The sequence below is a fragment of the Zonotrichia leucophrys genome, chromosome 4A (assembly GCF_028769735.1).
Source record: "Zonotrichia leucophrys gambelii isolate GWCS_2022_RI chromosome 4A, RI_Zleu_2.0, whole genome shotgun sequence".
Taxonomy (NCBI): Eukaryota; Metazoa; Chordata; class Aves; order Passeriformes; family Passerellidae; genus Zonotrichia; species Zonotrichia leucophrys.
Window position 1 is genome coordinate 19,205,418 of NC_088174.1, and position 25,058 is coordinate 19,230,475.

The 25,058-nt window shown below is 51.2% G+C and overlaps 1 protein-coding gene and 1 long non-coding RNA gene across 7 annotated transcripts in view; one reads left to right on the forward strand and one right to left on the reverse strand.

Moving 5' to 3' along the window:
* Nucleotides 1-2,658, forward strand: part of FGF13 (fibroblast growth factor 13) — a 182,788-nt gene extending 180,130 nt beyond the window's left edge. For all 5 annotated transcript variants that reach the window (XM_064712766.1, XM_064712765.1, XM_064712769.1 and 2 more), the window contains 2 exons: nt 611-809; nt 1,261-2,658. In XM_064712766.1, the coding sequence (XP_064568836.1) occupies nt 611-809; nt 1,261-1,397 (336 nt within the window). In that variant the 3' untranslated portion in view covers nt 1,398-2,658. The remainder of the gene's footprint in view (nt 1-610; nt 810-1,260) is intronic.
* A 3,037-nt stretch (nt 2,659-5,695) lies between these two features.
* LOC135447783 (uncharacterized) lies at nt 5,696-14,486 on the reverse strand. Of its 2 annotated transcripts, XR_010440316.1 has the most exons (4): nt 14,251-14,486; nt 11,369-11,459; nt 6,998-7,119; nt 5,696-5,878 (listed from the first exon to the last, which is right to left on the reverse strand). It is a non-coding gene; the product is annotated as an uncharacterized LOC135447783 (long non-coding RNA). The 2 variants fall into 2 exon arrangements; XR_010440315.1 differs by lacking the exon at nt 14,251-14,486 and having other exon boundaries at nt 11,369-12,012.
* Between the last annotated feature and the right edge of the window lie 10,572 nt (nt 14,487-25,058).

A 25,058-nucleotide genomic window follows, 5' to 3' on the forward strand; every position in this document is an offset into this window, starting at 1 on the left:
GGTACTGTGAGCACGAGGGCAGCTCCCCTGCAGCTGGCTGCCTTCACAAGGGGCAGCAAACATCTGGCTGCCCTGAGGTGCACACTGAGGCACAGCTGAGATGGTAACAGAGACCAAACCCTTTCATATTTGAGAGTGCACAGGTGAGATGGGGCCTTGTGGCGTCCAAAGGCTGAAGGAGCCAGGGCTGTTGGGGTTAGGGAGAGAAACCATTTAGTGCTGCCTGTTGGCTCTGCCCTGCCCCTGTGCCCACTCAGCTGAGGGCAGCATTGATGCCCAAAGCTCTCCCTGGGCTCTCCTGCCTGCAGGGCTGCACCACAGCTGCTGTCTGCCTGACATCCATTAGCTGCCCCAATCAATAAATCCTCTGACTTTTTACTCATCCTTCACACAGATCTTATTACAGTCTACTTAGAGCTGCTCACAGCATCATTTCACAGGTTTCAAATTGTGTTACTCCTTTGTTAATACTTGTAGGACCCATGTTTCATAACTGGATGGTTGAGGATGAGAGGTATGACTTCTAACCATTCAGAAAGCAGTGGATGTTGGATGTTTTTTCATTAACTGATGTGAGATTTGCACATATTGATCTGTTGCTTTCTTACAGGAACATTTTACACCTGAATGCAAGTTCAAAGAATCAGTATTTGAAAACTACTATGTGACATATTCCTCAATGATCTACAGACAGCAACAGTCTGGCCGGGGTTGGTATTTGGGTCTTAACAAAGAAGGAGAAATAATGAAAGGAAATCACGTGAAGAAAAATAAACCTGCAGCACACTTTCTTCCAAAACCCTTAAAAGGTAATTGCTTGGGTTTGCTCCATTTATCTGAACTGATACAGTGCTGTGTTTAATTCCTGTGCATGTATATTTGACGTGTCCAGCTGCTTACATAACAGGAGTGTAATGTTCTGTAATGTGATGTTTGTCTCAGCAAAGTTCCAACAGGTTAAATCACAACCACTGACAGTGCTTCTTCTCTGTTTGTAAGGAAACGCTGATTTTTGTCAGCTTAGCTCTGTGCTGCAGGGCTGTGTAAGGGCATGGGAGAGGGAGGAGTGGTTTTCCCCTTCAGTGAAATGTCCATCCAGGAGGGTCTCAGGGGTTCTCGGGGAGTGTTTGAAATGGAGGGGGTCTCCCTGCCCTGGTGTTTCTCTCCTTGCCTTGCAGGTGGCTGAGCAATGCCGGCCTGCCAGAGCTGGGCTTTGCCCAGCCCAGCTGTGCTCATGTTGTGCTCTCTCTTGCCTTGCAGTGGCCATGTACAAAGAGCCTTCCCTCCACGATCTCACAGAGTTCTCCAGGTCTGGAAGTGGGACCCCAACAAAGAGCAGAAGCGTTTCAGGAGTGCTAAACGGGGGTAAATCCATGAGCCAGAACGAGTCCACGTAGCCAGGTTGAGGCCAGCCAAGTGCTCTCTAAAGAACCTTACCTCTGGATGCAGTTGAATTCTTACTCGCAGTCTTTCATCCAAGCCCTCAGGTGCCCAGGACACGGCACCAGCTCGCATAGGTCACCCGTTTATCAGCCATTAGATCTTCTGGTTGGCAGAGGATAACCCCCAGGCATGTAGAATGTGCTTGTGCACACCACAAGGCAGTTGGACAGCAGCAGACACAGCTGTGGGAAAGCCTCCGAGAAGAAATGTCCAGCTCTTTCTCTCTCTCACTTTTTCTTTCTCTCTTTTTCTCTCTCTCTCCTATGCTTTGTGGAAAACGAAACAAAAACATTTCACAGCATTCACTGCTGATAAGAATTTGCTTTCCAACTCAGAAAAAGACCACTTTTGCTCTTCAAAGGAAATTTTAATGCTTGTATGTTTTATAGGGGCAAACAAAAAACAAATACGTAAACTCTGTTGTTTCCTTGGCTTACCGTTTTATATCTAAGGCTTGATAAAAAAAATATATCCTTTAATTTGGAATAGTGCAACTTTTTGATTTCTGAACTCCAATGGGTCTTTAAAGCTATGTCTTTAAAAAAAATAATTCAAAATTCAGGGTTGGAACTGAGAGTTGGTGTCTCAGGCTCAAGCAAACAGTGTTCTTGTGGTTTTAAACACAATGAAATATAAATTTTTATAGATTTGTAGTTTCTGGTAAAGTTCTTGTGCTAACCCCAGTCTGTAGGAATTGAGTTGTTTTGTCATCCCGAGTGGAAGTTAACAGAAAGGGATAAAATTATCCTCCAGTGTAGATTTCTCTTAATTCCATTTTGTGTGTCATGTTAAACTATCGTTGTGGCTTCTTTTCTAAAGACAGAAACTGTGGAATTAAGGTGACTTAATTTTTTTATAAGAAACGTCTTATTTGTAAAAGTCCTTTCACTGTAACGGGCACGTGAGTATTGTGTAGGAGGAAGCGTTAGGACAGGTTACCCCTAAACAACATATACTTATACTGCTATTGGAAACAATCCTTTAAAAATTGTAGTTAGGTTTCCATTTAGGTCATCATGTCTGTTGCATGGGAGAAAGTTGGAATATTGGCATAGAGTTGCATGATGTGTCAGATTTTGTGCATTAATCATCGTTGGATTCTGTGCTCCAAAACTGAATTAGTTCTGTGCAGGCAGCTTTCTGCCTGGTACAAAAAAGTTGTTTATTATTTGTTGTATACACAACCATGCACTGAATAAACTATTTATATTAAGATGTACTTTTTAAAAAAGCTTCTTTGATTGTATGCTGTACATCCATGGTTAATTTGAAGGGAAAAGGGTTGGCAATTAAATTATAAAGTTACAAAATGTTCAAAATTAATTGTAATTAATGTTCAAAATCTTTCTGTGTGAAGGTCATTCCCTGTAACGCCATACATACAGAAATTCAGACTCTCTTTGGTTTTGGGCACTGTCAGAGCTGGTCCTGCATGTGCCCAGCTGAGATACTCAAACACAGCCACACTTGGTGTCCCCAGGCCTTGGGAATGAGCCCTGAGCTGTGCTGAGCTGAGCTGTGCTGAGCTGTGCTGAGCTTTGCTGCTCCCTGTGTGCCCCTCTGGCAGCTCCAGCTCTGCTGGGGAATGCTCAGCACTCCTGGGGATGCTCAGCACACCTGGGGATGCTCAGCACACCTGGGGATGCTCAGCACTCCTGGGGGATGCTCAGCACTCCTGGGGATGCTCAGCACACCTGGGGAATGCTCAGCACACCTGGGGATGCTCAGCACACCTGGGGAATGCTCAGCACACCTGGGGAATGCTCAGCACACCTGGGGATGCTCAGCACTCCTGGGGATGCTCAGCACACCTGGGGGATGCTCAGCACACCTGGGGATGCTCAGCACACCTGGAGAATGCTCAGCACACCTGGGGATGCTCAGCACTCTTGGGGATGCTCAGCACACCTGGAGAATGCTCAGCACACCTGGAGATGCTCAGCACTCCTGGGGATGCTCAGCACACCTGGAGAATACTCAGCACACCTGGGGGATGTTCAGCACACCTGGGGGATGTTCAGCACACCTGGGGGATGCTCAGCACACCTGGGGATGCTCAGCACACCTGGGGGAGGCTCAGCACACCTGGGGATGCTCAGCACACCTAGGGAATGCTCAGCACATCTGGGGAATGCTCAGCACACCTGGGGAGGCTCAGCACTCCTGGGGGATGTTCAGCACACCTGGGGGATGTTCAGCACACCTGGGGGATGCTCAGCACACCTGGGGATGCTCAGCACACCTGGGGGAGGCTCAGCACACCTGGGGAATGCTCAGCACACCTGGAGAATACTCAGCACTCCTGGGGGATGCTCAGCACACCTGGGGGATGCTCAGCACACCTGGGGATGCTCAGCACTCCTGGGGATGCTCAGCACACCTGGAGAATGCTCAGCACACCTGGGGGAAGAGCATCCCTCTCTCCTGCCTTTTCTCTCTGCAGAAAACCTTTCCAGGAAAGCTTTGCTTTCTGCAGCATCCAGGCAGCTCTGACAGGGGAGCTTCATTTGTCAGGGTGTTCCAAGAAGTCCTAGCAGGGACAAGTTTTCATCCTGGGTGGCTGAAGAACCAGTTCTGGAAGACAATATAATGGAAATGGAGGCAAAATGTGCCCCTAAATGTTAGGCTGAAAAGCAAGTGAGATGTTTTGTTGTCTGCTCTGTGTTCCTCCCACCTGACCGAGCTGGAATTAAACCAGCTTCAAGGTCAGGGCTGAGAGGGGAGGAGATTGTTTCAGATCAAACCTCCAGGTTTGTTGTTTCATGGCAAATAGGAAGTGAAGAGCTCTGGCCTGCTCTTAGAGGGGCCAGGCTTCCCCAGCTCACCCCTTTCCATAGGGTGAAGAGCAGGAGCACATCCAGCACTGCAGAAATCCTTCAAAAACTGAAGATGTGGTCACGATTGCTCCAGAGGTTCTGATAACTCAGGGGGTCTGGATCATCTCTGCCCTTCAACTAAGTGTGGGATGTCCTTGGGGAATATTTCAGCACGCATAAATTAGAAAGTTACACAGATTTTCTTCTGGATAACACCTTTGAGAAACCTGCTAAGTGCTGGGGAGATGTCAGTTTGGACGCTGGTCTGTCAGAGCACAGAGGCACTGGTGAAGCTGCTGTGCTGTGCCACAGCGGGGCAGAGCGCAGGGAGATGCACACCTGGGGTGAGGGAAAGCCCAGGGGCTGCGCTGGCTCCGAGCCCACAGCTCCTGTGAGCACTGAGCACCTGCACAACGGGGTCCTGGGCCCTCCTGGCATTGCCGGGGTGGGGATGCCTTCAGCTGCCCCTTGTCAGTGCCTGCCCCTCCAGCAGCGTCTGACACAGCTGGGCTTCACCTGCAGAGCCCCGAGCACGCAGGGCTGGCACAGAAACCCTGCCCAGGCCAGAGCAGGGGAGCCCTGCAGGCAGGAGCACAGCCCTCCCTGCTGCCTTGGCAGCCCCTGGCACAGCTGCCTCCTCTGCCCCTGCTGCTGGCCTGCTTTGGGGCTGGGCCAGAGAGGGGAGAGCCCTCTCTGTAGCACAGAGACCTTTGTGGCTTCTCAGTGTGATTTTCCTCATGCTACCTCAGCATGGTTGTGTCTCCGTGGCCTCTTGCTCAGCCCGTCCCTCGCTGGCACGATGGAAGCAGCTCACTGCCAAGTGCCAGCCTGGGCTGTGCCCAGGGGAGCCCAGGGAGGAGCAGAGCCCCTGCAGCCCCCCTGCACCCCCAGCCCCTCCTGCAGCCCCTCCTGCAGCCCCAGCCCCCTGCAAACCCTCCTGCTAGCTCAGGGACGCTGTGGCACACCCAGGGGTGCTGTGGAACACCCAGGGGTGCTGTGGCACACCCAGGGATGCTGTGGCACACCCAGGGAGGCTGTGGCACACCCAGGGGTGCTGTGGCACACCCAGGGATGCTGTGGCACACCCAGGGACGCTGTGGCACACCCAGGGATGCTGTGGCACACCCAGGCGTGCTGTGGTGCCCAGGCTCTCCCAGCTGAGCCCAGGGGCAGCCAGGCCTGGCAGAGCTCTGCTGTGTCTGAGTATCTCTGTGTGAGAGCAGGGCCAGCTCCATGGGGTTTGTTCTCCCTGACATATCCTTGACCAGGACACTTTTGCAGGACAGAATCTGTACGTAACAACCTCCTATCTTCTAATAAATGATTCTCTCTTAAACAAACTCTCCTGTCTTGGCTCTGGTTTTTAGCACTGCAGACTTTATAAGGGCTCTCTGCTCCAGCAGCAGCAGTACCACACCATGGCTTACCTTTCCCTGGGACAGAGACCCTCAGGATTAAAATTCTCCTTTCCCTGTCCTCCTGAACCAGAGAGGGCAGCTGGAGTGGTCAGCCCGAGAGCAGCCACGATGGGTGTTCCAGTTTCTGTGGCCTCAGCACAAAGTGAGATGTTTTACCAGCCCAGAGAATGGCTGCTCTAAATGCTGCAGCTCACTTTCCTCCTGGATGTAATACCAAGACAAAAATTACATATAAGTGCAGTAGAAAGCCTATTTAAAATAAATTCATTTTTTAGGGAAAAGATAAATTGCCATGCAATTTACCCCGAGTGACTCCAGCCTTGGCCTTTTTTCAGAAATTTCTGGGGACATGTCCTTGACAACAAAAAATTTCCAGTTCATGGAGTAAGATTTTAAGACACTCTCTCCCCAGGCATGAGTGAGCAGAGCTGTTCATGCCTTCTGGAGAGCAGGTCCTGAAATGAGCTGGGTTTGCTGCTGTACAATGGTTTTATTGCTGCCCAGCTCCAGTGGCAGATCTCACCCTGCTTTGAGGACACACCACATCAGTCTGGGGGACACTCAGTCACCTTCTGCAGCTCCTCTCAAGGAAACGTTGAAATATTAAAGGAAAACCCAAATTTGAAACACATTTTACATTAATCAGAAAAATTGATGTAATAAATTATTCTATTTCATCAGGAATTAGGAGACAGCTTCCAGGGTTCCCTTCAAAGATCATTATTAATGATTTGAAATTTAAGAGTCTTTTATACCACGTATGGAAAATTACTTTCAAGCACTCGTAGGCCTGGTTTTTCCCCAGTTCTGTTTGGCCAGACTGCCCCAAATGCAGCAGCTGGAGGGCAGGATGGTGCTCTCATGTGCCAGGCTCAGCCCTGGCTGTCACACCCTCCCTGAGCTGTCTCATACCCAGGACAGGGTCACAGGTCCCAGCACAGCCGTGTCAGAGCACCAGGGAGGGATTTCCCTCTCCTGGGGGACAAGGCAAGGCCAGGGAAGGGAAGGCAGAGGAGCTGCAGGCCAGGGCTGGGCAGGGGCACATTGGGCACGGGGAGCTGCAGCAGCGGCACAGGCAGGGCAGCAGGCAGAGCTGCAGCCTGGCACGGGCACAGGAGGCACACAGGGGAGCACACAGGGGGGCACACAGGGCACAGGAGGGCACACAGGGCACAGGAGGGCACACAGGGGGGCACACAGGCACAGGAGGGCACACAGGGCACAGGGGGCACACAGGGCACACAGGCACAGGGGGGCACACAGGGCACAGCCCAGAGCCCTGCTCAGAGCTCAGGGACCCCAGAGAGCCCCAGAACTCACCACAGACCCTGCTCAGGATGGAGCTCCCTGCTGCCTTGAAGAGCCTTTATCTGCACCAGCATCTCCCTCTGCTGCTGAAGAACCTTGGACATTGCCTCGTGCATGACTGTGTAACAGTTAATCTAGGAAATATTTTAGATAACAAAATCAACTGCTTCAAAACTTAATTAATCCTGGTTTCTTCCCAAATGGGTTCCTTCAAATGGTACTTGAAATAGTTTTACTTTCCCCCATTGTCTCTCTAATATACTGATGAACTTTTCCTTCTGAGCTTCTCCTTGTTTTAATTGTCTGCTCATCCAACCATTCCATCTGATAATTAAGCAAGGTAATAATATAGAGTAATCTTTAAAAATTAAACTTCTTTTGTTGTTAAACAAAAGCAGAACTTTCATTGCTGTTTAAAGGTGTGGGGTTTTTTTACTTTCTTAATTTAAAAGAACAATTACTGCATTTGGAAGTAGTGGCAACACTTGAGAACCCACCTGCCACAGAGCTGGTGAAATTATTTTACATTAACCCCAAAGGTTTTGCATTAGATAACATAATGAGATTTTTCTAGGGAGTTTCAATCAGCACATGTCACATTCACAATAATTGGGGTGGACAGAGCAAAGCAAAGAGCCAAGGAAATCCTGGAGCATTCAGGATTATGGGTGCTGCTCTTGCCAGCTCCAGAGCAGCAGCAAAGGGAGAGCCCTTCCATTCTCAGCAAAGGGAGAGCCCTTCCATCACACACATCCTTCCATTTCCAGCACAGGCACAACCCTTCCATCAGACAGGCAGCAGCCCACTCAGGGTTTCAGCTCTGCTGAGGAGGAAAATGTGTTAAGCACACTGAAATCTGCTAAATACACACACAGACACACACAAATATGCACAGAAGATATAGACACACATAAACACATGCACAGATTGTAGATAGATAGATAGATAGATAGATAGATAGATAGATAGATAGATAGATAGATAGATAGAGATAGATACACAGACAGAGATGGATATAGATAGACACAGAGGTTAGATGGATAGATAGATAGACAGACAGATAGATATAGATAGATAGATAGATAGATAGATAGATAGATAGATAGATAGATAGATAGATAGATATAGATGATAGATAGATAGATAGATAGATAGATAGATAGATAGATAGATAGATAGATAGATATAGATAGATAGATAGATAGATAGATAGATAGATAGATAGATAGATAGATACACAGATAGAGATAGATACACAGACAGAGATGGATATAGATAGACACAGAGGTTAGATAGATAGATAGATAGACAGACAGATAGATAGATATAGATAGACACAGATAGAGATAGACACAGGTAGAGATAGACACAGATAGAGATAGATAGATAGATAGATAGATAGATAGATAGATAGATAGATAGATAGATAGATAGATAGATAGATAGATAGATAGATAGATAGATAGACAGACAGATAGACAGACAGACAGATAGATAGATATGCTGAATCCAGCAGGTCCTGTCTGTATATGAAGGTCCCTGGCTAACAGGCTGAGGGAAGGAGGGAGCTGCTGGGGACAGGGCAGCAGCAGCAGGCTCCAGGAGCCCCTGAGCTGGGCAGCAGGCTCAGAGCTCACAGCAATCCCCTGGCAAGGCAGGGAACTGGCACAGGCTGAGGAGATGGAAACCCTCCAGCCTTGCTCGTGGAAGATCCTCCAAGAGCCAGACACTCCCCTGAGCAGCAGGGGAACGAGCAGGGAGGAGAATTGCTCAGCAATGGCATCAAAGAGCAAACCAGACTCAGTCCCTGGCCACAACCAGAGGGAGAGGAGGCAGCTGCTGGAACTTCACTAAAAGCTGCACAAACATCTCCAGTCCTTGAAGGCTGCCATGGAAATGCAGAGGGGTTTAAGAAGATGACAGAGATTACAGATCTGGATGGAGCTTGCCAGGCAAGATGAGACAGGAGCTGGGGAAAAGGTTAATCAGCAGAAGGGTCAAAGGAAATTAAAAGTATATGTGCAAGAGAGTGCTGGGAGAGAGAGAGTAGGCCTGGGAATAACCATGAGTGGGATGGCATTAATGATGACTCAAAAGTGGTGAAAAACTGACTGAAAGTGGGGCTGCCTACAGAGCCAGGCATCTGCCTTGGCAGCAGGAGCCTCCATGAAATGCCAGCAGGAATCCCAGGCACCAGGTTGGCAGCACTGGGGCTGATCTCTGCTCTGGCTGCCCAGAGCCCAGGCTCACCTGCCTCAACAGGAGATTCACTGGGCTCAGCACACCTGGAATTAGACCTTGCTCTGGCTCCTGCCTGCAGGAGGCCAGCACAAAATGCAGTAAAACTCCATTATTCTGTCCCCAGCTCTCTCCCTGCTCTCAGAAAATGGCCAGCCAGGGCTGTGATGGGGAAAATGTGCTGTGCCTCACCTGTGCTAATGCAGCAGGCTTTGGGGTGACCATTACAGCTCTCTGTGCATTCTCCAGCAGCCCAGGAGGGTGGGAGGGTGAAATCCCCTGCAAGAACCAGCCCTGGCCTCAGTGGCCGAGCTCTCACTGGAGCAGGACCATGATGTGTTCTCAGGAAGGTGCTGTCAAACCTCTCAGGGAGGGCTGCTTTGTAAGGAACCATGATATTTAAACCCTGTGACCTTTTACAAAGTGTAAGATCTGCCTTAAAGGGCAGCCTTCCTCAAATAAATGACTCTGAAACCTCTTAGATCAGATTTTTTTTTTTTAAATCGATAATGGAAAGACATCACATTATTTTACTATGAGAAGATTAATCATTAATATCTTGCAATTGATTTGCAAGCTGCATTTATTTATGATGTGTTTGTACAGCACCATGCACACCCTTTTCTATTATCCAGACCTCAAGGAGTTACTTAGTGCAAATAAATCAATGCAATTTATCGATTAAATTATATAAATACTCTTGGAATTTGGCAAGTGAAAGTTTCCATTGCCATTCTCAGGCCTCATTTATGGGCTGGGAGCTGGCAAATGATAACCTGAAGCAAGCCAAGGAGGCTGGTGAGCCCAGCATGGCTGTGCAGCTGTGCTGCTGGGCTGCCTGGGCTGTCCTTCAGTGCTGCCTGGGCTGTTCTGCAGCCCTGCTGTGCTGCCTGTGCTCTCCTGCAGCTCTGCATGGGCTGCTGTGCTGCTGGGCTGCCTGGGCTGTTCTGCAGCTCTGCATGGGCTGCTGGGCTGCCTGGGCAGGGTCAGCTCCTGCTCCTGGCATCTGCAGGGCATTGCCACCCGAGGGGAGAGCTCCTCTCCCAGGTAACAGCACAGGAGGAAACGGCTTCAGGTTGCACCAGGGAGGTTTAGACTGATTTTAGGAATGCCTTCTTCATGGAAAGGGTTGTCCTGCATTTCTCCTGCCCAGAGCAGCTGCCCCTGGATCCCTGGCAGTGCCACGGCCAGGCTGGGCAGGGCTGGGAGCACCTGGGACAGAGGGAGCTGTCCCTGCCATGGCAGAGACCTGGACCAGAGGAGCTTTGCAGCCCCTTCTGGCGCTCTCTGCTTCCCTGCTCTTCCACCTGCCTGCTGCTCTGCTCTGTGCCCTGGCAGTGCTTTGGGCCCAGTGTGGCCAGGCAGCAGCTGCCCACTGCACTCCTGCCCTGGCAGTGCCCAGGGCATCTCCAACGCCAGCAATAAATCCCAAGGGCTCAGGGATTATCAGCTCCTGAGCATCTGAGGCTGCACATCCCAGAGTAATTGACATTCTTGACTGAATCTTGCTGTGCCTCTGCCCCTTATCTATAAAGTGATGATGTTTCTCCCCTGCCTTACTGGGCTGCACAGAGACAAGTTAATTAATAGTTTGCATGCAGAATAAACAAACACGACTGGAGTAATGAGTGCCACAGAAAAAAACCCAAACAGCAAGAGCAAAGAGTATTTCATCCTAACAGTGAGGATGAGCAGGATACAGCAAACAGGAGCTGGGGCCACACTCTGAAGCACATAACAAACCTGATTTTTGAATTGCTGCTCCATCATGGAGACAGGGCTCCCTTGGGGAACCAGCATTTGATCCTGTAACGAGCCACCCCTGGCAGCCAGGAGTGGTGCTGCAGGTCAGGACAAGGCTTCTCCTACTCCTTGCATGCTTGGCTTTGGAGCCGGACCACTGACACACAGACTTGCCTGTTAGCCTTTATAACTTACTACAAGTTTACTAAAGCTTATGGAGTTTATCTGTATTATCATTTGTGGGCAGGACCAGGCTCCCTGAAAGTGCTTTTGTCAAATGTGCAGTGGTTCAAGTTATCCTGACAAATGCAAAACAAAGACCTTACATAATCCACTGCAACTGCAAAGATAAAATTTTACATGTCATAACAACACGTATCAAAAGAATTATGTAAAACTCACCCATAATTTAAAACATCACTGGGGTGGCTCCATAATCAGGGCAAGGTCTGTGCCAGGCTCCTCGTGGAAGCTGAAACCTCAGTGCCAGAGCCTGAAAGCACAGGGGTGACAGGAGGTGAGGGGCTGTCCTGGCACTGTGCTGGCTCTGGTCACTGCTGTGGTCACTGCAGGGCTCTGTGTCCAGCTCTGGTCACTGCTGTGGTCACTGCAGGGCTCTGTGTCCAGCAGCTGGACGTGGCCTCCATCCTGCTGAGCCCCTTCCCACACCTGGACATGCCCTGGGATTGAGGCTTTGGCAGGCAGGGCTTGGCAAGTCCGGGCTTTGTGCCCTGGAATGCAGCTCAGGGAGGAGCTGTGGGTGCCACACCAGGGCCACCCTCCAGCTGTCCCCTGCCACCCTGGCAGCCGGGGACAGACCCTGGCACAGACACTGCTGGGACCTGGAAACGTCTTCTCCTGCACCAGCTCGTGTGCTCAGCTGGGTCTGGCAGGAACTGAGGAGAGGAGATGAGAAGGGGATGGCAGGGAACAACTTTGTGACATCCAGCATCAAAGAGAGGAGAGAGGAGAGTTATTATTTGGACTTGTCAAGTCTCCACTGCTCCCGAAGGAGATGACCTACTTGCAGAATTAAGAATTCACCAGGAAATGGGGTTTAGGATTCAGGAGACAGTCCACCCTCTAAATCCAAACTTGTGTTGCGAAAACCCAGCGTTGGCTCTGACCAGGCTCGAAATGCTCCCGCATTATTGGAGTTACCAGCACTCTCCTCCTGCCCTGGCTCCTGGGGTCTCTCTGGCTCTCCTTGGTGTGCTGCAGATGGTGCTGGGCTGTTGCTCAGAGCGGCTCTGACCCCGGGGCAGCTCTCTCTGTCTCTCTATCTCTCTGTGTGTCTGTCTGTCTGTCCCTGGCCCAGCTCCAGGGAAGCGCCGGCTCAGCCCCATCCCATCCCAGCCTCTCCTCCGGGACAGGGCCGGTGCCAGCTGCCTCCAGGTGCTCTCGGGGCTGGGAGAGGGGTGGTTCAGGCTGCCAGTGCTGGGGAAGGAGCGAGGGCTGGGACAACCCTCAGGGAGTCCCCAGGCTGAGAGTGCTGAGGCTGATGGAGAAAATCCCCATCAATTTCAGCTGGGCTTGCTAACTTCCGACCTGTCCATAAATATTCACAGGGACTGATGAATCCTCTTACCCTGCTCCCTCATCTCTGTCTGCATCTTTTGGAGAGACAGACAGACAGACAGGCAGAGACAGAGGGCCCCGCGCTGGTTTCCCCAGCAACAGCGATGGCAGAAGGAGCAGAACACACCCTTCGGAACCTCTCCTTCCCTGTAAACATGTTTTCCCTCTTGTTCTCCCGCAGCCTTAGTGCAAATCTGCAGACACACACTCGGCCCTGGGGAGGAAAGGCTTGGTTGCTGTGTCTGCTCCTTGCTTTGCTTCAGTTCTGAAGATGAAACAAAAAGCAGGAGTTGGCACTATCAAAACTGAGCAATCTGAGACCTCCACATACGTGTTTAAAGCAGGGAAAGTGAGAGATGCTGCAATTATTTTTAAATCAAAGGGTGGCTATTAGCAATCCCTTATAAACATATCCACTGTGCTGCAAAGATCAATTGAGCTGCAGGTCCCGGCTCTGGGCTGCAGCAGAGCCGTGAGTTACACACAGGCTGACAAGGAGAATCACCAGCTATGCAGAGAATTTGTATTTGGGGAACATCCCTCTCTGGCCTCAGGGCCCCATCTCTGTGCGAGCAGAAGGGCTGGGAACGCCGGTGAGACCGCCTTGTTTTCCTCCTTCTGCTCCTCTCCTCGGCCCCTGGAGAAAAGCAGCGTCTGAGGCTGCTGCTCTCCGTCTGCAGCTGCTCTCCGTCTGCACGGGAACCGACATCCCTCGGTTATCCTCGCTGCCTCTAAAAATAGCGCGGGGAAACCCGCCCGAGATCAAAGCGCTCACAGACAGAGCGGCCGCGGCTCCGGAGCGGCACAAACCGCACGGAACGGCACAGCCCGGCACAGCCCGGCACAGCCCGGCACAAACCGCACAGCCCGGGCGGGCAGGGACACACGGGGACAGGGGAGGATGAGGATGAGGATGAGGATGAGGCTCCCTCCCTCCTGCCCGGCCCTGGGCTCCGAGGGAACGCGGGGCAGCCCCGGGGTGCGGCCGGGGCCGGGTTCCAGCGCCAGCGGGGATTCCCTGCCCCGGGGATGCTCCGGGGAGGGTGATCCGGGGGATGCTCCCCCTCTCCGGCTCCGCAGCCCCGGGCAGGGCAGGGCAGGGCAGGGCAGGAGGGGCACGGGCAGAGCACGGGGCTCAGGGCACATCCTCGGGGCACATCCTCAGCCCTGGCACATCCTCAGCCCTGGCACAGCCTCAGCCCCGGCACAGCCTCAGCCCGGCAGAGGAGCGCCCGGCACCCAAACCGTGCTGAAGGGGCAGAGACGCCGAGAGCAGGGAACCAGAATTGGGGCTGAGCCCCCTGCCCTGGACCCCCCTGCTGCAGGAGGGGTGCAGAGCCTTCCTCCCTGGAGACCCCCTGAAAGCCCCACTCTGCAGGCTTCCCCAAGGCTGCTGCCTTGCTGAGCTGCACATGAAAACCAGACACACTGTGCCATGCCTTTAGGGTCACTAAACCTGTGCTTTTCAACGCAAATCTCAGCATGATTTGGCAATTTACACAATAGAACCTGATACTGGGATATGCCCCAAGAATATTCCCGCTTTTTCTTTCTTTTACATAAAAATATTTCTTATTAATAAATTTCTGCAGAAAGAAAGAATTAATTGTAGTAAGAGAGCAGCAGCCTTTCCTTCTCACATTAAAAAGTAAAGGCATCATTTTTAGCCAATTCCATGATTTCTGAGCACTCAGGGGCAGCATTACCTGAAGGTCTGGTCTGTAATTCCCACAAAGGGAATTTCAGGCTTTCATCCACGCAGGAGGTGGCCTCCAGCAGCTGTGCTCAGGGCACTGGGCAGTGGCACCCTGGGATGGTGCCCAGGCGTGGCAGCATCCCCAGCCTGGCAGCATCTCCTCCTGGCTGTGCCAGGCTGGGCTCCAGGCTCAGCTCCTGCCAGAACAGCCCCCAGCAGCTGGGCTGGCACTGGAAGGACAGACAGACAGACAATCTTTGTCATTAAGGACTTACATGGGTCTCTATTGATTTTTTGACTGTCAAATGCAATTATTGGGATAGTTCATCATAAAGCTGAAATAAGAACTACCTGAGCTTTTCTGGTTTTGCCAACAACATAGAGAATGACCTAAACTGGAAGGGACCCACAAGGATCACTGAGTCCAAAACCTTTCAGCTGGGCAAAATATTCAGTGAACTCTTTGCTTATCAAATATAGCTCTGTTTCTTTTATTTTGGCTAATTTACTTCCTGAAATTCCACTATGCATAAAGGTAAGAAGTCACTTCCCAGTTCACATTAAAATAGTGCAGTCAAGAACTATCCTTGCAAACCCTTCAGACACTGACTGTGCCAGAGGCTCTCACACAGCACGGGACACTCACCTACAATATAATTCACATGCCAGAGGCTCTGACAGAGAGGAAACAGCAGCAGGCTCAGCAGGACAGGGCCTGAGCAGCAATGCCAGGCTGCCAATGCCACCCTGCCCCGGGCAGGCAGAGCTGCAGCTCAGGGCAGGGCCAGGGGAGGCAGTGGGTGCCAGAGGAGCAAACACTGCCCATAATCCCTGCCCTGGTTCATGGAGCCTGGGAGAGGCAGAGCCTGTGCCAAAGGAGGGGGCACAGGTGAGCTCTGAGCTCTCCTGGCCCAAATTCACCCTCACGTTGCCTTTTGTAGTCTAACATATTTCTGTATAGATTCATTACCTACCTGTTTGGGATAGCTGAGAGATCATACTTAGGAAAACCCTGTAAGTAAATATTTTCTCCTATATAATTTTCACAGCAATGAGGCAGACAGTCCAAGTAATTAAATGAAAATGTGGAGTTTATTTTTAGGCAGCCTGAGCTGGTACTGGTCTGCAATTAGAACATCAGTGAAGAACTGTGGGAAGGGCTGGTGACTGAGTCACTGCTTAAAAGGGATGGAGAAAGTTTAGGCTTATTTTTTTTTTATTTTTCCCCTGATCCTTTTCTATTAGCCCTGCAAATGCCACCTACCTTCACAGCTGTGGCAGTGAGATTTGGGCATGTCCCAGAGCAGACCTTGGGGGCACTGGTGCCAAACTGCATTTCAATTGCAAAGAGTGTGTGCAAACGAGCTGTAATTGAGAATGTCAGAGACTCCCAGCTGGTTTAAATAAAAACATCACTGGCTGGGAGCTCAGCAATCGCTCAGCTGCCATCAAGCCTGGCACTGTGGCACAGGCTCCTGCCTGCACCAGCTGCGACCGCCAGGGCGGGCAGGGCCAGCAGCCCCCAGGCAGTGCCAGGAATGCCAGGCAGTGCCAGCAGCCCCCAGGCAGTGCCAGGCAGTGCCAGCAGCCCCCAGGCAGTGCCAGGGACCCCCAGGCAGGGCAGCAGCCCCCAGGCTGCTCCTCAGGTGCTGGGGGAGCGGGGCACAGGAGGGAAGCTCTGCCCGGCTGCCCCACAGGGATCTGTGCCCCCCAGCCGGGCATCTCTGCCCTCCCCTGGCCTGCAGAGGGGGGCACACAAGTTTCCCCTGTGCCTGCAGAGCAAGGGGGAGCCAGCCAAGGCAGAGCTGCCCTAGAGTCCTGCACTGCCATACCAGGGAGTGGAAGAATTCCCTGTCTTCTTGTTCAATATTCTTGTTTATTGCTAAAATTCATTATGCTGCCTTTCATAAATCAGATGCTAAAGATTTGGGGGAAATCGATGCTAATAAGAACTAAACTATGTGAACATTCAGCTGGAGCAAAGAGGTCTTTTTGCCTTTGATTAAGTCATTACCAACTCCCCTGCAGTATCAAATATTTCTCTTTTAAATTGTTCATGAATAGTAGTGTTCCTTGAAATGCATGGACAAAAAACATTCTTCCCTCAGCAAAGGAAAAACAACTCATAATCCACTATTGTGATTGCACTTTTGTTTGCTTTGGTACATAATCAGAGCAGGATTGTTCCTTTGCTAAATTGTGCCTGGGACAGAGCAGCAGAACACAGCAGAGCAGGGAATCAACAGCAGCCTTGGGATCTAGGATTGGCCAAGACAAAAGCCCTTTGGTGAGCATCCTCTTGAGAGTTCAGAATCAAATGCATCCCAACCATTCCTCAATCACCTAATCTACGCTAAAATAAAGCAGAAAAAAACCAGAAACCAAGACCAAACGAAAATAAAACCTGAAGAAAGCCAAGCTTTGCACCCTGAGCCTGGCAGCTCCAATTGTGCTGTCCCTGCGTGACCCTCGCAGACAAATCAGGGCTGCCAGAGCTGTGTGCAGAGCCAGGGCAGCGCTGGGAGGGTCTGGGCTGTGCCCCAGGTGCCCTTGGCTGTGCCAGCAGCACAGCGAGAGGGGACTCTGCTGCTGCCCGTGCCCAGCGTCCCCTCTGCGGCTCCTGCTGCTCACACACAGGGTGGGACAGGGCCCTGCAGGGAGCCGGGGCTCTGCAGCCCCCCAGGAACCTGGGGAAGGGTTTCACCCAGTCCTGGCTCTCTGCAGCCCCCAGGCTCCTGGGACAGGGTTTCACCCCATCCTGGCTCTCTGCAGCCCCCAGGCCCTTGGGACAGGGTTTCACCCAGTCCTGGCTCTCTGCAGCCCCCCAGGCTCCTGGGACAGGGTTTGACCCCATCCTGGCTCTCTGCAGCCCCCCAGGAACCTGGGACAGGGTTTCACCCCATCCAGGCTCTCTGCAGCCCCCCAGGCTCCTGGGACAGGGTTTCACCCAGTCCTGGCTCTCTGCAGCCCCCCAGGCTCCTGGGACAGGGTATCACCCAGTCCTGGCTCTCTGCAGCCCCCCAGGAACCTGGGACAGGGTTTCACCCCGTCCTGGCTCTCTGCAGCCCCAAAGCAGCACCAAGGCAGGGCTGGCGCAGCCCCTGTCCCCTGGCCAGCCCTGGGCACGTCCCTCTGTCACCCTGCACAGTGCAGCTCCCACGGGGCTGCTCCTGCCGCTGCTCAGACACCACCAGCACAAACAGCACATGGAGAACTCCCGCGGGTAAACTGCAGAGCAGCATTATCAGCATCATCTTCACGTAATTGTGATTCCTCAATGTGCTGATCCCCAGTTTAAAAATAAACCCCGGGATCAAAATAGAGTTTGGCAACTAGTTTTAGCTTAAAAATGCTATTTTGAAATGGGGGAGAAAAGCTGTGAAAACTTTATTTTCCTTTCTGAGAAAATAACTGAAATGGCAGGAGATGTTGAAGAGCAGTGAGCAGCACATTAACACTCCAGGGGCGAGGCTGTGCCTGCAGACACAGGACACTGCTCCTTCCTGTTCCAGGAGGAATTCTAATCAAAGGAAGTGGGGGAAAAACCCCCACTGACACCACGATTGGTTACCTAGTCCTGAGAGCAGTCAGACCTCCATTATTAACACCAACACATCTATAAAAATCAAAAATAATATGCAAAATAATCCATGTTCTTTTACTACAGAAAAAATCTCCCTTAACTCTCAACACAGAGAGCTCCAGCTGCACTGCTCAGCCAGTACATGTCCTGAAATACTGCAGCGATGGCACTCCCAGTCCTCTGCTCTAAACACCTACACAAAATATTGCAGCTATAATGAGCCACAGAAAAAACTGTGATTCAAAAAACAAAAATCGATGTCCTCTCTCTTAGGAATGCAGTACATGATCAGAAGAAGTTATGCCTACAACGTTGATAAAAAAAAAAAAATTCCAATATATGTTCACTTAAGTTTCTAGTTAGAGAGATTTCCTTACAAGAAACTATTTAATCATTTTACCTCTCACACATGTGCTAAATTGGCAATGCAGCCCAAACAGCAATCCCTGTGCTGCAGCTCAGAGTTACCTGGTTTTAATGAGGTTCTGGAGGAACGGGGATGGGTTTTGCTGCCAGGCACCGTTCAGCAGTGGGGACATCACACTGGCCTGGGCTGGCCCAGCTGCCCTGGGGAAAATGGGGCACACAAGGAGGGAAAGGCAGCGCTGGGATCCAGACCCACTTTCTCAGCTGAGTTAACCGAAAACTTCTGTATTAGAGAACACGAGCGTGCAGCAAAGTGCTGCGCTGAGGATGAAAGGAAACAACGCGCTCGCTTCAGAACAGAATAAAAGCCACAGATCCCTTTCAACCCATGTGATGCTTTGATCCTAAGGAATTAAAGAATTAAACTGTAGGTAACTACTGGTGAGGGAGGAGACCCACTGGACTGCAAATTTTCAGGACAAAGTACCCAGCTCTGAACAGCCAAAATCTGGCGCACAGACAGTGGGTGGCTGCCCCAGGAACACCACACCATGAAAGCCTTCACAGCAGCAGTGACCCTCTCTGTGAAAAATAAAATGTCTTGGAGCTATTTTGGGGGCCTTGCAAAGCCACAGGGAAGGTTTCTGCCCGTCCCTCTGCAGGGCACAGCAGCAGGGGCTCTGCAGCAGGGCAGGCAGGGCTGGGGGCACTGCCAGCCTCAGAGCTCCCCAACGGGGTCCCTTCATACCCTCACACATTAATGGTCCCTTTGTAATCAGCTGAGCAGCTGAAAAGCGTTAAAACAGGATCCAGAGCAGCTAAGGATGGGACATGATCAGTGTGATCTCTGTAACTCCACGTGAACAAGAACTCATCCTTGTGAGGACAAGATGCACAGACAACCTCAAATTCTAATCAAGAGGAACAAAATTGCCTAATCAGTGGTGAATTTTCAATCAAAAATCAGGGTTTCTCTTAGTCAAAGACATTTTTGCATTAAAATCACAACCATACTTTAATGGAGACTTTTTACTTCCCTCTTTCAAAGGCTCATACTTAAGCACAAGCTTATCTTTAAAAAATGGGAAAAGAAATCAACAAGACTCAGTAGTTATGAGAGAACTGCAGGCTTCCATTTCACATCTCTGACAGGAAATAGAAGACTAAAGACAAAATTAACAGAAAAATTTCCCAAGCTCAATAGTCATTGATAATTACTTCTATTAGAGAGGGTTATCCACGATTTTTGTGCAACATCAATAAACTGGAAAGGCATTAGAGAGAAGAGACTTGAGATAACAGCTAAAAGCCTTTAGCTGGGTTTTGAAAGTTCAGAAGAAAAAGCATGTTAATTTTTTGAACCTCCAGATGAACTTTAGAGTCCTCCCAGTGAAGGCTGCACAGCGAAGGCACGAGCAGGACCCAGCTGTGGGAGCTCACAGCCCTGGGTGTTTGTTTGGCACCTGAGCCCTGCCAGGGTGGGCGAGGCACCCCCTGGCACAGGACAGTGCCCCCAGCCCAGCCCAGCCCCACAAACCCTGCAGGAGATGGAGCAGAGCCCCAGCCCCAACAAACCCCAAACCCCACTGACTCCACTCACTCAGCCCAGTGTGCTGGGAGGGCAGAATTTGGCTAACAGGGAGCACCAGGTCTGCTCAGCTGCTGCCCACTGGGCAGGCAAATGCCAGATTTACTGCTGCTCAACTCACCTTTCATGAAGGACCCCAATTAGCTGATTTGTGAGAACAATTCCAGTCCAGCTGCTGAAATCAATGAGCACATTGCAGAGCAGACAGATTGTATTTTCTCACCCAGCTTCCATTTACAAAGCCCAAATGAGGCTATCATTGGAAAATCTTATAAACCCTCAGAGCTCCATGGTTAAAACCCAGTTAGAAGCTAAAATTCTTCCCTTCATTTTGCCTCTTCCTTGCCAGGACAAGACTGTGCTATGTTTCTTAGCATCTTAAGGGGCTGCCATTGAATGAAGTGGGTGTAGGAGATTCTGATTAAACCCATTCATCTCAGATGAGATGGAACAGAATCAAAATCAAATCCTGGCCATAACAGGATGTGGAAGGTAATGCATATCAGGCAAAAATTAGGAACCCTACACAGCAGCCTGAAAAGTCTAAAGTGAGACCTGGCAAATGCTCATTTCTGCAAGGTTTAATTCATTCCAGCCAGGAGAAAAAGAGAAATGAAACCATAGGCAAACTGAACAGGACCTTCCTCATCACCCTCAAACCAGGATCTATACAGGGTAGCACATGATTTCCCCTGACTTTCTTTAATTCCCTATTAACATGTGATGCAATATAGTTGTAAATAAAACTCCTTACACGTTCTGTAACAATTCCAGAGAGCCATTTGTGGGGGGATAGGTGCAGCTGGCAGCTCTGAAGCCATTGCACCACGGGCCCAGGCTGTGGCTGTGAAGGCACCTTGCCTGGAGCTGCCGTGGCTCCTGCACCCTCAGGAAATGCTGGAGGTGGGGAGGAACAGGCTCCCAGTGCAGAGAGATCTCCCCCAGCTATGAGAGCTCAGCAATCACAACGTGAATTCATGAATGAAGTGGCATTTCTGCATCCAGGGCTGGATTTCTAGGAAACCACCTCTTGCCATGGGGTGTGTGCAGGCAGGCAGGAGCTTCCTGGGCAAAGCCCTCCCTGCAGCCTTGCTGACCCTGAGCAAAGCCCTCCCTGCAGCCTTGCTAAGCCAGGCACCCTTCCTGGGCAAAGCCCTCCCTGCAGCCTTGCTGACCCTTCCTGGCTGCCCTGGAGAGGAGGCTCGCTCAGCCTGGCCTTTGGAGAGTGAGTGAAGCTGTACCTGAAGGACCTGGGACTGTGCTCTGGGCTGGGAATGGCTCAGCAGGAAAAGCCTGGGTGCAATCTCTGAATAAAGGATGGGTAAAATCCAGCGGTGTCACTGGAGAACATCAGGCACAGCGCCCCCAATCCCCCCAGCCTGGGTGCAGAGCCCTGGCAGGCTGGCAGCCCTGGCTGCCCTGTGAGCCCTGCACAGTGTGGATGATGGGCACCGTGCCCAGCCCTGTGAGCCCTGCACAGAGTGGATGATGGGCACCCTGCCCAGCCCTGTGAGCCCTGCACAGAGTGAATGATGGGCACCGTGCCCAGCCCTGTGAGCCCTGCACAGAGTGAATGATGGGCACCGTGCCCAGCCCTGTGAGCCCTGCACAGAGTGGATGATGGGCACCGTGCCCATCCCTGTGAGCCCTGCACAGAGTGGGTGATGGGCACCGTGCCCAGCCCTGTGAGCCCTGCACAGAGTGGGTGATGGGCACCGTGCCCAGCCCTTGTGCCAGGCTGTGCTCCCAGGGTGGGTGTGCTGGGCTCTGTCACCCTGGGGTCACCCTGGAGGCTCTGCAGGGCCAGGGCAGCCCCCTGCCCACCCCAGGCAGAAATGTCAGACCCAGGCACAGTTTGCTGATGCCCAGCAAAGCAGATGCCCCTGGGCAGCAGCTCAGCACAGGTGACCTGCCCAGCCCTCTGCCTGCCTCAGCATGGGTTAGATCCTGCCTAGCTGCTAAAGGGAACTGGAAAATTCACCTGCTCAGCTCTGGCCAGCCCAGCCAAGCCTGAATCTGCCTTCATGCACGACAACCCCTGCAAGCTGAGACAAGATATTTATGTAAAAGAGCCATAAATAACTGAAGTTTTTCTTAGTTTTGCTATTAAAAAGGGAGGAAAATCACAAAGGACTGGACTGATACAGTGATAAAACCCAGAAAACCATGAGGTCAATTATAGCAATGCAAGCTCAGGAGTTTGTGAGCTGGTCAGTGCAGGGGAGCAGGGACAGCTATAAAACAATTTCTGCTTGGGGGGACTGCCCACCCAAACTCTGTGGCTGTGCTCTGCACAGAGAGAGCAGCTACACAGCACACAGGCATCAGCTCTCACCTGAGTTAAAGCATGGGGGTACCAGCCAAACTCATGCTTTGCCAAGCCTGAACTGGGGAAAAAAATAATTCTAGCTTCTTAATACATGCCAAGAGAAGATGAAAAAAGAAGGCATTTCAATCATTATATAGACACATCCATTTCTTCCTACTCAGACAGGACTCCTCTAGTTTTGTTCTAGACCTAATTAGATTTTAAATGAGATTCCAGCACCTCTAATAGCTTATTCTGATTGTTCTTTTTATATCATGCAGGCACTGAATATTCATTGTGTTCATATGATTAAGTACCAAATCAATAGATATGACTAGTGGACCTGTTAGAATTCATGCTTTGCTTTATAAATAAAAAGAAAGAAGTCCTATCTGATGTAGAGTTCAGCCTCCCTCTTTGAAGAGTGGCTGTGACTGACATGGCTGGTGATCACAAAGAAAATGGGGGAGAATGAGTAATTTAATGAAACTGCTGAATTTAGGATTAAAGTACCCAAAGGGGACTGTTACAATATGGGATGAGTTTCCAAGGCTTCATCATGGAAAAAGAACAATGTGACCTGAAACAAAGGCAAAGGGTCCCCAAAGCAGCCAGCCCTGGGGTCTGTGCCCTGGAGATGGGTGCCTGGGCAGCAGGAAGGAAGGGCACAGCTGTGCTTAGGCAAAACAAGTCAGCAGAGAGAAGAGAAAAAGAGTTTCTCCAAGGGCAGATCACACGAGGGCAAAGAACCGCTCACTGTGCCTTCCCAGGGCCAGGAGTGCCAGCCCAGCAAGGCGGAGCAGGGAGACCCCGGGTACATTTGAGACCCCGGGTACATTTGAGACCCGGGGTTCATTTCTGCTCAAGGGCCCTGCAGAGGGGTCTCCACTGCTCTGACCCTGCCCTGCAGCCCCTGCCCCTCACTCTCCCTCCCTGGCCCTCCAAGGTCTGTGAGCAGGAAATTGTCTCATGGTTGCACAATGCCCTGCAGAAGCTGGACCTGATCTACAAATCACATCGTTACAGCATGACTCACCACACAGGGATAAATGCAATTTAAGGTGGCTTGATTACAAAAATCAAATTAACATAAGCACTCTGGGTTTTTATTGAATGCCAAAGGACATTCCAGCATCAAGGGAAACATGGCACAGGGAATCTTGTCAGACAAACACTTTAAATCACCTGCAAAAAGTTCAGACACACACTTTAAATCACCTGCAAAAGTTAACCAAAGTCTTATTGCAAACCTGCGAGGAGAATTTATGCAGCCTAAAATGAGAGAGGTGCCCCAGAGGGCATGTTCTGGAATGTTTTTCGTTACTGCACCAGTTCTGATGTAAATGCTGTGAGTCAGCACTCCCCAGAGCCCCCCGTGCTGGCACTGCCTGGCACTGCGCCCCTGGTGAGCGTGGCATTGCCTGGCACTGAGCCCCTGGTGAGCCTGGCACTGCCTGGCACTGCGCCCCTGGTGAGCCTGGCACTGCCTGGCACTGCGCCCCTGGTGAGCGTGGCATTGCCTGGCACTGCGCCCCTGGTGAGCCTGGCACTGCCTGGCACTGCCTGGCACGGTGCCCCTGGTGAGCCTGGCACTGCCTGGCACGGTGCCCCTGGTGAGCATGGCACTGCCTGGCACGGTGCCCCTGTGAGCATGGCACTGCTGGTGAGCCCCTGGTGAGCCTGGCACTGCCTGGCACTGCCTGGCACGGTGCCCCTGGTGAGCCTGGCACTGCCTGGCACGGTGCCCCTGGTGAGCATGGCACTGCCTGGCACGGTGCCCCTGGTCAGCCTGGCACTGCCTGGCACGGTGCCTCTGGTGATCCTGGCACTGCCTGGCACGGTGCCCCAGGGCAGCAGAGGGGCCAGCCCAGAGCCCCCTCCCTCTGCAGCACGGCCAGCCCAGGCCGTTGGTGCCAACGCAGGAGCTGCCCTGCTTGGCACGCCCCAGCACAAGGAAAAGCCTTCCTGCCATGGACGAGCCTGGCACCCCTGGCAGCGCAGTAATTACACACCAAACCCTGCTGCAACTCCCACTGGTGCCTCTATTTCTGGAAAATGCTTAGCCTTGTTGCTTTAGTCCCTGTCTTCCAGACAACTTAGAGTGTGAAATTATAACCACACAAGGTACTTTTAACCAGAGACCCACACTGTGCCTCGCTGTAGATGGTGAAAACCAGTGCAATTTCATTTTCTCCTCACTTTGTATCAGTGGAGAATCTGGCCTGTTAATATTATGTTAAATTATGCTTTCATCAGCTTTTAACTTTCCTGCCATATTCAAGTTGCTCCTGCTGTTAAACACTTTGGGGATGCTGATACCACCAGGATCCTGTGAGTCACCTCTTCTGCAGGGAATGAAAATGGGAAATCAGAGGGGGAAGAATGGGCAGGGAGAGAGTGAGGGGTGGAGAAGGACAGGGGGAGAGTGACAACTCTGTTGGGATAAAATACCAAACAAAAAAAGAAAATTGCACTGCCTGCTACCCTAAGAAAAGTTAAGCAAGAGAGACTGAGGTTGGATTAGGTACTGTTCATCTTTCTTCTGGCTTCTGTTAAATTCAACATGGTCTGATTATCACTTTAGACAAGAAAACTACTAAACACATTGAACCTCAGGACAATGGAGCACCTTACACACTTGCATCTTTTGGGAGAAAAAATTTCCTTTCAAGTCTGCCAGGGTTTTCTAATTACACCTCCAAACCTGTCACTTGAATGTTTAGGGAAATTGTCCCTTTAAAGCAGGAGTTTGCATTTGCAGAAAGGGCTGAGTTTGTTCCCAGCAGCTCTGATATTTGCCAGGGTAAATTTTAATGGCATTGGGTGTTGAACAAGGAACACCTTCCTGTCTTTTGCGTGTGCTGGTTACAAATGGGCTGTCTCAGGAGCTGTTTGTCTCTGCAGTTTATTTCAGAGGGCTCTCCTGAAAAGCTGCCTGGTGTCCCCAGCCCTGCTGCAGCTCCTCACCCTCCC